The 12,165-nt window shown below is 41.3% G+C and overlaps 1 protein-coding gene across 1 annotated transcript; it reads left to right on the plus strand.

Annotated features, from left to right (window-relative positions):
* The first annotated feature begins 240 nt into the window (after positions 1-240).
* LOC118486568 (extensin-like) lies at positions 241-10,731 on the plus strand. Its single transcript, XM_035983107.1, has 3 exons — positions 241-571; positions 9,746-10,151; positions 10,224-10,731. The coding sequence occupies exons 1-3, from the start codon at positions 241-243 to the stop codon at positions 10,729-10,731; spliced, it is 1,245 nt and encodes a 414-aa protein (XP_035839000.1).
* The last annotated feature ends 1,434 nt before the right edge of the window (positions 10,732-12,165 follow it).

Below are 12,165 nucleotides of genomic sequence, written 5' to 3' on the forward strand. Positions count from 1 at the left end.
ATTCTAATCCTATAAAAATCTGAATTCAAAATTTAGAAAATTGTCCATGTGACTAGGCCTATTGTGCCAATATATATATTTCATTCAAGGGTAAAGTTGCTAATAAAAAGTCCTGAATGAAATTAATTAAATTAACTAATATGGCTCTTATTACCATGGTTAATAAATCGTCAAGAACGATAATACTGTTAGGTTTCTAAATAGACCTTGTCCTTACTTTTATGTAGCACCTAAAACCACATGGCTAAGTCTGAAGAAGTAAACAGTCACTCCGAGGAAGGACCAGATAACACTAGAATACATATAACTGGTGCGGAGCTACAAGCATTAGTAGAAAATGATGTTGCCAAAGCCACTGAAAGGCAGTATAGTGAACCAAGCAGGACCCGAAGTAGGGCCCGGTCCGCGCCACATTCCAAGACCAAGGATCATTCTGAGGCTCACACCAAACCACTCTCTAAGAAGGATGCATCTAAGAAAGACGAGCTAAAGAAGAATGATGAGGATAATCACTCCTCTAACCACATCAGTATTCCGAAAAAGGAGATCAAGCAGAAACATGGATCGCACAGTAAGTCCTGTACGTATAAATACTTCGTCTCATGTAAACCCAGAGACTTTACTGGGGAGAAAGGAGCGGTCGACTGCATGACCTGGTTAGACGAAATGGATACAGTTGTAGATATCAGCGGGTGTGCTGATCGGGATGTAGTGAAGTACGTATCCCAATCATTCAAAGGGGACGCACTGGCGTGGTGGAAATCTCTCTTACAAGCTGCCGGAAAGGCCACACTTTACAGTATGTCTTGGGATCAGTTCGTAGCCCTTATTAAGGAAAATTTTTGCCCACAACATGAAGTTGAAAGGATCGAATCGGATTTCGTATCCTTGGTGATGAAGAATCTAGACTGCCAGGCATACCTCACCACTTTCAATACTCTATCTCGAATGGTTCCCTACCTGGTAACCCCAGAACCGAAAAGGATTGCCCGTTTTATTGGGTGTTTGGCACCTGAGATTAAGGCAAGTGTTAAGGCATCGAGGCCTACAACGTTCAGATCAGTGACTGATCTATCTCTCTCTCTCACCCAGGACGTAGTCAGGTTGAGAGCTCTTAAAAACTCGGAAGAGAGCAAGAGAAAGCGTGAGGACGCTACCTCACAGAGATCGGAGAAGAGACACCGAGGGAATAACGACCACAGGAAAGGGTCGGGATTTAAGAGAGAGTGGCAACAATCAGGGGATAAGCCCAAATGCAAAACCTGTAAGAAAAACCATTTTGGGAAGTGTCGCTTAGAGTCGAAATCGCAGTCCCTCACGAGACACTGTGGAATCTGCAAATCTACGGATCATACGACCTTGAAGTGTAAGGGTCTGAAGGATGCAACATGTTACGGTTGCAACGAGAAAGGGCACATTAAGACGAATTGCCCAAAGAACGCTAAGAAAACCGATGATGGAAAGAAGACCAATGCAAGAGTCTTCAAGATGGACGCTAAGGAAGCAGTTCAAGATGACAACGTTATTACAGGTACTTTTCTTGTAAACGATGTTTTTGCTAGAGTCTTGTTTGATTCTGGAGCGGATAAGTCTTTTGTAGATAATAAATTCTGTGAGTTGTTAAAATTGCCTGTAAAAGCCTTAAGTGTGAAGTATGAGGTGGAATTAGCTGATGGAACCATAGAAACCGCCTCGACTGTTCTAGATGGATGTGTTATATCCATTAGGAATCACTCTTTTCCATTATCCTTACTTCCCTTTAAGCTAGCCGGTTTTGACGTAGTGATAGGTATGGATTGGTTGTCACATAACCAAGCCCAGATTGTGTGCAACAGAAAGCAAGTGGTAGTTAAAACTCCGTCTGGTGAGTCACTCACTATCCAAGGAGATACTCAGCATGGATTGCCTGAGCAGATGTCCATGCTCAAGTCATCCAGATGTCTGCAGAAAGGTTGTGTCATTTACATGGCACAAGTTACTGTTGACGAGCCAAAGCCAAAGATTGAAGATATCACTGTCATTTCGGATTACCCTGAAGTTTTCCCGGACGAACTACCTGGCTTACCGCCAGATAGCCAAGTGGAGTTTCGAATTGACATCATTCCGGGTGCGGCGCCAGTAGCGAGAGCACCATATAGGTTGGCACCAACAGAAATGAAGGAGTTAAGGACGCAGTTAGATGATCTGTTAGCTAAAGGTTTTATTAGACCTAGCTCGTCTCCTTGGGGAGCGCCGATTTTGTTTGTCAAAAAGAAGGATGGATCGATGCGTCTGTGCATCGACTACCGCGAGCTTAATAAAGTCACCATTAAGAATAGGTATCCTCTGCCTAGGATCGACGACATGTTCGATCAATTGCAAGGGGCAAGCTACTTTTCAAAGATCAACTTGAGGTCAGGCTACCACCAGTTGAAGGTCAAGGATGTAGATGTTCACAAGACAGCGTTTAGAACTCGTTATGGACATTACGAGTTCCTAGTGATGCCTTTTGGGCTCACTAACGCACCAGCCGCATTCATGGATCTCATGAATCGCGTCTGTAAGCCTTATCTGGATAAATTCGTCATCGTCTTTATTGACGACATCCTTATCTACTCAAAGAACCAGGCTGACCACGAGAAACACCTTCGTTGTATTCTCAAACTTCTACATCATGAGAAACTCTATGCCAAATTTTCAAAGTGCGAATTTTGGCTTCGAGAAGTCCAATTCCTTGGACATGTGGTAAGTGAGCGTGGTATCCAAGTAGATCCCGCTAAGGTAGAAGCAGTTATGAATTGGCAAGAGCCAAAGACACCTACCGAGATTCGCAGCTTTCTAGGATTAGCAGGATACTATAGGCGATTCATCGAAAATTTTTCAAGGATTGCTGCGCCCCTAACTTCGTTGACGCGTAAGAAGATTAAGTTTGATTGGGGCCCTAAGCAGCAGGAATCCTTTGACGTTTTGAAGAAGAAGTTGAGCAATGCACCAGTGTTAACATTGCCCGATGGTATGGAAGAATTTGTGGTATATTGCGATGCATCACACACTGGCATGGGCTGTGTACTCATGCAGAGAGGCAAGGTCATTGCCTACGCTTCACGACAGCTAAAGGTGCACGAGAAAAACTACACCACCCACGACTTGGAACTGGGTGCCGTTGTATTTGCACTGAAACTTTGGAGACACTACTTGTACGGAACCAAGTGCGTGATCTATTCGGATCACAAGAGCCTTCAACATCTGTTCAATCAGAAGGACTTGAACATGTGACAAAGGCGATGGATGGAAACTTTAAATGATTACGACTGTGAGATAAGATACCATCCAGGCAAGGCAAATGTAGTTGCTGACGCCTTAAGCAGAAAAGAAAGAGTGAAGCCGATAAGAATCAATGCCAAGCACATCGAAATCAGGAATAGTTTGAAGGAAAGGGTATTAGCTGCACAGAAGGAAGCTGTGTTGGAAGCTAATTATCCTGAAGAAAAGTTAGGAGTAACTGAGGAGCAGTTATCCTATGACAAAGACGAAATGCTTAGATTAAATGGGCGAATATGGGTTCCAGTTTATGGAGGACTTCGGGATGTTATCCTCCAGGAAGCCCACAGCTCCAAATATTCCGTTCATCCTGGAGCTGATAAGATGTACCAGGATCTAAAGGCAAACTACTGGTGGATTGGTTTGAAAAAGTCTGTAGCTGAGCATGTAGCTAAATGTCTGACTTGTGCGCAAGTCAAAGCTGAGCACCAAAAGCCGTCAGGTTTGCTTCAACAACCTGAAATTCCCACATGGAAGTGGGAGATGGTGACAATGGATTTCATCACCAAGTTACCAAAGACGAGAAAGGGAAATGATACTATATGGGTCATAGTAGATAGACTGACGAAGTCAGCTCATTTTCTACCCATCAAGGAGACGTATAGCTCCGATATGTTAGCCCAATTATACGTTGATAAGATTGTAGCGTTGCATGGTATACCTGTATCTATTATCTCCGATAGAGATACTAGATATACGTCTCATTTTTGGAAGAGTTTCCAACAATCTTTGGGCACTCGTTTGAATTTTAGTACGGCTTATCATCCACAGACTGATGGTCAAAGCGAGCGTACTATTCAAACTTTGGAAGACATGCTACGTGCATGTGCGATCGACTTGGGTGGTAGTTGGGATAAGAACCTACCACTGATCGAATTCTCCTACAACAATAGCTACCACACCAGCATAAAAGCTGCGCCTTTTGAGGCCTTATACGGTAGAAAGTGTAGATCGCCTATTTGTTGGGCGGAAGTTGGAGATGTCCAACTAACAGGACCAGAGATTATTTTTGAGACGACGGACAAGATTGTCCAAATTCGCGATCGTTTGTTGCACCATATCCTTTATTTCAGCAACTGAGGTCTCCAGATTTTCAACTCTGCCCGTCAATTCCTGATATTTTGAATCATCACCCAAGTTAATGGGATCATCTGAATCCCCACCAGCAGTGGTTGTACCAATGTGTGACTTAGGAACTGAATCCCAGAAGTCATTCATTGATGCCCCTTGTTCTTGGTACTGGGGACTTCTTTCTTCAGCACTTGATAGCCTTTTGAGGGTACCTGTGGGCATAACAATCTCACTGGTGGTTCTCAGAGGTGCTATTGAAGAAATTGCCTTCAAGGGAGTCTTATGAATGTAACCACTGTCCAAATGTAAACCAGTGGGTTCTACATTTGTAGTGGCTGCTCCACTTGAACTACTGACAGGAGTTATTTGTAACTCCTGCAGTGTAACCTCCTCAGTTGTTGCTGGGATAGCAGAGATATCAGCATCAGACCCAGTCACTTGTGGGAGTATACTCTCAATGATAGGTGACTGAGAGGAACTGGTTTGTGTCTGAGTAATATCAACTGCATGCAACAAGGGTATTATGGATGGTGGTAATGTGGAGGGTGAAGGTAAGGGAGTTAAAAGAGACATGTCCTTAGGATTAGGACTGAGGAAGATGGATCCGAGTGGGTCCAGAGCTTCATAATGTGGGGTCCCTGTGTTTACAACCTGATCCTTTTGTGAGGATACAGGAGGAGTTTGAGGCAAGGGTGGAGATCTTTCTTCCATCTGCTGTGAGGAAGTAGCAGCAGTGGTTATTGGTGACTTTTTTGTTGTCACTGGCATTGACTCTGGGATCTCATCTTCCAGAGGTGCCTTTGGTTTGGGTTTGGTGGGCTTTCTGGGTGTTTTCTTTTTGGTCTTTTTGGTAGTGGCAGGTGTGGGTTTCAGAACAGTGGGTGTGCTGCTCTGATCACCTGGAGCAGTAGGCTCAGCAGCAGATACCTGAGGGGCAGTTGTAACTGCTAAATTCTGCTCAGGCACCTCTGCTTTTGTTTTGCAAGGAGTTAACATCCTTGAGAAAGTCTCAGGTGTTAAACCGTTTATTTGAAAATAAGTGCCTTGTTTGAGCAAATTTTTATCTTTTTCTTCAAATTTTTGTTCAAAATAGTAGCTTAAAAACCTTGGAAAAAGCAAGAATGATTTGCTATCAACATTTTTCACCATGTCATTAAAAATCTCCTGGGAGTAATTTTTAATTTTCATTGTTTAAAATAACATATCCCAGACATTGGGTTTTTAATGGTATTTCATTAAAAGAGGTTGTTTTATTTGAAGCACACATCAAAAGAGTATGAAATAAAAACCTAGGTGCAGAAGGGAAATAGCCTTTTTGTAAGGTATCTCTTTTTGGTTGTTCTGCATACCCCCTGTGTAACACCTCGAAAAATTACGTCCAATAATGCATTGACACGTGTCATAGACTTTGAATATGTGAAAATATACTCTAGAGGGACTAAAGTTGACAAACAGTGAAAACTATGGAATATAAAGGTCCAAAGTGTCAACAATGGATAAATAGACTCTACAATAACCCTACATAGTGTTTATAACCCTAAACGGATAAATCATGGGTCATACGAAGCGGAAATTGCACGAAAGTGAGGAATTACAAACTGCAAGGGCTAAAAGTGTCAACATGTTGAATTTATACCTCTGAGTGATCTTTTGGCAGACCCGAAGCTTTGTAATGATAGAATGTACTCACTAGAATATGTGGTAAAAATTTCATGAAGTTTCGTTATCGTATGAGAAAGTTATGGCCAAAACCGTGCGTGAAGGGTTAAAAGCGTCAACGTCGAATTTCATGACTTTTCGGGTGAGCGCAAAGTTAACCGAGGACTTTACCATGCTTGTAAATGTCCCAAGGTCCTTAAAAATCAAGTTTGAAGGTCTAATGAGCAAGATAGAGGGCCAAAACCTCGTAAGCAAAGACCAGGGACCAAAACGCAAACTTTGAAAAAGTTTTGGTGGATCAGAAGACCCAGGCGGCCCGCCTGGGGACCTTTAGGCGGGGCGCGTGACCTGCCCAGCGACAGAAAACCCACAAATGCCAGTTTCAGGTCTGTTTTGCGAGTTGTTTACAGCTGTTATCACCTCCCAAGCTCACCAATGGGCTTGCATGCAATAGAGGACACTTGTAACCTTCTTACAACACCTGCATCACCATAAATCAGATCAAAATCTTCATAAAAAGGGGACTTGAAGTTGTAACCAAGAACTCTTGCATTTTCAAAATTCACAAGATCAACTCCTGGAGCTTTCTGGACGACAAGGCACCTTCCTAGTGATCTTTAAGCTTATTTAGGACCATTGTAAGTGTTCATAACCCTCTCTAATCCGTCCTAGCTTAGTATATTTACCGAAAGTCAATCCGTCGTAAATATAGTTTGACTTTACGATTAAACGAAAATGGCTCAGTCATTTCTCAGATTGAAAGTACCTACAAGTTGGTATTTATGTGGGAAACAAACCCTCAAAAGGGTGTTTTCTGATTCCCACTCTAAGCATGATTATTGTCGAGTCAAAGTTGTTCTTAAAAAGTCAACAGAATGCGATTTTGCAAAATCTAGCATAAATAGCAATGGAGGTCACATGCAACTTGTTTGATCATCAAAATAACTTTATAATTAATGTAAGAACATGTTTCATCTTAATCAACTCGACAATTTTCAGTTAAACCCGGATCGGAACCGAAAGTCTCATAAAATGACTTTTTCTTTGACTCTCGATTCGGATCCGTGCATGCATGTTTGAGATCTGTCTTAGAGCTTATTTTGGACCATTTTTATATATGTGCAACTCTCTGAGATTTTACAACTTAGTTCAACACTTGTCCGATTCATATGCATGTTACCGGTTTATGCTTAAATATGACTATTTTGCCCTTTTTGCTATAAAACGCGATTTTTGAAAAAGTGAAAGAGTAGAAATGGTTGTTACTGATTTATAAACTTGCACCAAAAATTTGATATTAATTTGAGGTCCAGATTTAGAGTTATGCTCAATATCGTAATTTGAAAGCTTTATGGTAAGTAAACGGCGTAATTAGCGTATAGCCTATTTAAACCCACTTTTTGATATAAAACTTTTTACCCACTGATGTTATATAATATTTTGGGATTTTTGATGATTTTTATTTAATTTTTGGCTGATCGTATCATAAGTCTCTAAGTTTAATTCGGTTAATACCGAATTTACCCTTTTAAGCCATAAAATGAGTTTTATAAATCTTTTCGACCCCAAACCTTTTTCCACTGTTTTCATTTGTTAAATAAATTATTTTGAGCATTCTGGAAATATAAAAATATCAGCTTTCTTTTGAAAATCCGGAAACGGCTCTAAATCGCCTATTTTAGCGTTTTTAACGCCTAGTATGCACTATAACCATATTATACATATAAGTTTGACACCTACCGATATTCTTAGTATATTTTTATAAAATAACAGTAAGTATAAGTTTTTGAACTCAGGTTTCCAGTTTTGACATTTTTAGCACTTGTGAATTACCAAAATACCCCTAAGGTGAATAGTTTGATTTTAAATGATAAGTTTCATATATGGGATATACCCTACTGTTATAATATGGTAAATTAAGTATTTTTACTGTATAAATCAGACCTACAACTCAGATTACAAATTTAACTCATTTATAATCTTTTAAATGACCAAAATGCCCTTATAAGGCATAAGTTGAGTTTAAATTCATTCGGGGCATAATAGAACATAACTTACTGATATTATGATATATATAGAGCATATTATCTCAGGGAACTTGCATATGACCCTTATGGTTACCCGTAACGCTCTTTTAGCGTTCGGTTCGGTTTATGTAACTAGTTTGCATAAATTGACCGAAACGGGTCAAACATTATCATTTTTGTCTCAAAATCCAGAATGTATTTAGCCTACCCATATTATACAAGTATTCAAACTTGCCGGGTCTAAATCACGTTCTATCCGGTCTTCGCTTAATCGTGCGTTTGAACCGTATCGTCCTTAAAACTAACCGATCTAAGTTTAGACTTAAATAAAGATCCGTTAGGAATCTAATAGGTTATATACACATTTGTTCCAGAATAGAAGAACCAGTAAAAGCTACCTTCACTTGCTAGTTGTGATTTATACTTACCGAGGTAAATACTTTTAACTTATTTTCCCTATACGGGCTTGCGGTACGGTATATAATATACCGCTTGGTCCGGCATCGAATTCTTTAATCGATTAGAGGTTAAATTTATTGAGATGCCTTGTTTTGAATGTGTTTTATTGCTTAAAGCCTTTGGGGGGTTAATGACCATGTCCCGGATATCCTTGGCATTATCTTACGAGATAGCCACGACCTGAGCACGGGGTGTAGGCGTACACCCGTCAGTGTATAACTCTATATTGTGGTGTGTCTATTAATCTTTAACCCGGTCTACGGATCGGGCTACTGAACGCATAAGTAACATGTAAATCCCTTACAAGATTATTATAAATAATTATCCCAAGTTATAAAAATATTTTATGCCATGTGCATTTAAATCAATTTTCAACCTTTTCAAAATGAGTCAGTTAAATTGTATTTACCAGTGTAAACTGACGTATTTTTCCCAAAAAGGTTAAGTGCAGGTACTACACGAAATAGGCTGGCTGTCTTCTAGAGCGTCCACAATAAGTCTCGCAAGCTTGGATGACAATAAATCTGTTGAACAATATCTTATTTCGTTTTGATCCGCATGTGGATCCGTTTCAACTATTAGTGATATTTAATATTACACACTATAAATGTTGAAATGAATCTATCTTTGCTTCCGCTGTGCATTTATTTATATTGTGTTGTTTGTCTATGATGATGCCAACTAAGTCACTATACCCCCACCGGGCCCACCGGTGACACGTGGAAATTAGGGGTGTGACAGGTTGGTATCAGAGCCAACTCTGAGTGAATTAAACACTAGCCTTTTTGTGTTTAATCTCAGTTACACAATTGCACATTCCTCGATTCTCGAGTCTAGACAAAGAACTTAGGAAATATTCAAAATTTGTTTTATTTTCTAACTTTGTCTTATATATATTTTGTTGTGTCACTTGTTTGATTTTTGACAGGTTCACAAAATGCCGCCACGTATGAGAGGAAGAGGAAGGGGACAAGGAGCATACGTAGCCCCAAACGACCATGAAGCCGGACCTTCGCACAGGCGAACACCTTCAGGCTCCCATAACACAGATGCTCAAAATCTGTGGAGATCTTTTGCTGAACCCGCAAGGCACTCACTGAGTACCTCACCTTCTATCCCACACTCCTTTGGGCCTCAATCAGAAAATGAGCCCCACAACTCTCACCAGTCCTATATTCCTCTCCAAGGACATCAATCACCCTTTGACCAACCATCACCTGTTTTCCAAGGCCTGTTCAACCCTGCTGACTACCTTGACGTGCCTATGGGTTTTAACCCACTTGGACCAGAAGACCATTTCCCTGGCGACAATGCGATGGAGGTCGATGAAGATACCGATCCCTCAATGCCACCATCTGGAACTCTGAACCACCCTATCGAGATTTCTGATGGGTCACCTTTCGTGGGATCACCATACAATGGTCCCGACAGCTATGAGGAGAGATTCAGGCAGCATGACTGGGTATTTACCCCTAGTTACCATAACTCTCCCCTGCACCAGCCACAGCACAGCTCTCCCTTGCACCTCCAGCAACAGCAGCCACAGCAGCAGCAAAATCCTTCTGAGGATTACCGGCGTGACGTGGTCACTCCACCGCCGCCACCACCTCCGGTTTTGCCTCCTCCGCCTCCGAGGCGAAGAGGAAGGAACGCACGGATGTCCACACGAGGGGGAATACGCATCGGCACCCCTCCACATTCAGGTAGCAGCCGATACTCGCCACTTCACGAAGAACCAGAGATGGGAGAATCTTCACACCCCGTCTCAGAGGTAACATCTGCGCCAATCGCGCCACCACCACCACAGGATTTTGGGAACCCAATCCCCGCTTATACTAGTGCGGCCGCATATAACCCCTTCGAGCCGACTTTTCCCCCAGGTTATAACTATACAGAGGATCCCTACTGGGTAGCTGCGAACTACAACTCTCTCAATCCGGAAGGTACTTTTGGAGGTCCCTGGGCTACGGGACAATCGACCTATGGATACCCATCATATGGATATCAGCAGCCGCAGCCTCCTCAACCACCGCAATATACGCTACCACCACCGGCACCGATGATGTCGCCGCCACAAGTTCAAGAAATCCTTCAAGGGATAAATGATGTGCGACTTGAGATGCGGCATGAGTTACGGGAAGAGCGTCGGCATAATCGCGGGATGTTTAAGAAGATGGTGGATTTGATCAAGGGAAAAGGCAAGAAGGACTACTAAATCCTTTGTTTGCTAGTTATTTAATCATGTCCCTGCGAGGACATTTATTTCTGTACTCTGCCCCTGCGTGGGTATGTTTTTCCTTTCTGTTCTACCCCTGCGTGGGTATGTTGTTTCGGTTTAACCCCTGCGTGGGTTTGTTTGTTAGTTTAGCCCCTGCGTGGGTATGTTATTTGAGTAAAAGTCCCGTTTAGGGCAAACTTTTGTTAGTTAATTCTATTTGAAATGGTTAATTTAAGTTTTTCATTTTTGAATTATATGCATAAATATAATATGTACGAATAAATGGAAAATAGCAATTATTATTTTAATTTACCATTTTAATAATAAGAATCTTAAAAAGGTAAAACCTAGCTTGAATGTCATATAAAAGACCTGGCCAATATGGTAGAACCTGTTAAAAAGATTCAATCTCTGTTAACATCTGTGAACATGTTAACATTCTTGGCAAGCGTGATCCGCAAAATCACACATGTCACTCTTTTAATAAGCTATCCAAATTTGTACTCTATATATATCCGATTGTGACTTGATGCCTACGGGTTATGACTAATGTCATATAAAACAAAAAGGCAGCCGTGGTTTACAGACTCCCTGCCAAGCAAAGGATTTATTTGTTTTAATTATACAATTCTAATCCTATAAAAATCTGAATTCAAAATTTAGAAAATTGTCCATGTGACTAGGCCTATTGTGCCAATATATATATTTCATTCAAGGGTAAAGTTGCTAATAAAAGGTCCTGAATGAAATTAATTAAATTAACTAATATGGCTCTTATTACCATGGTTAATAAATCGTCAAGAACGATAATACTGTTAGGTTTCTAAATAGACCTTGTCCTTACTTTTATGTAGCACCTAAAACCACATGGCTAAGTCTGAAGAAGTAAACAGTCACTCCGAGGAAGGACCAGATAACACTAGAATACATATAACTGGTGCGGAGCTACAAGCATTAGTAGAAAATGCTGTTGCCAAAGCCATTGAAAGGCAGTATAGCGAACCAAGCAGGACCCGAAGTAGGGCCCGGTCCGCGCCACATTCCAAGACCAAGGATCATTCTGAGGCTCACACCAAACCACTCTCTAAGAAGGATGCATCTAAGAAAGACGAGCTAAAGAAGAATGATGAGGATAATCACTCCTCTAACCACAGCAGTATTCCGAAAAAGGAGATCAAGCAGAAACATGGATCGCACAGTAAGTCCTGTACGTATAAATACTTCGTCTCATGTAAACCCAGAGACTTTACTGGGGAGAAGGGAGCGGTCGACTGCATGACCTGGTTAGACGAAATGGATACAGTTGTAGATATCAGCGGGTGTGCTGATCGGGATGTAGTGAAGTACGTATCCCAATCATTCAAAGGGGACGCACTGGCATGGTGGAAATCTCTCTTACAAGCTGCCGGAAAGGCCACACTTTACTGTATG

The sequence above is a fragment of the Helianthus annuus genome, chromosome 14 (assembly GCF_002127325.2).
Source record: "Helianthus annuus cultivar XRQ/B chromosome 14, HanXRQr2.0-SUNRISE, whole genome shotgun sequence".
NCBI classification, from domain to species: Eukaryota; Viridiplantae; Streptophyta; class Magnoliopsida; order Asterales; family Asteraceae; genus Helianthus; species Helianthus annuus.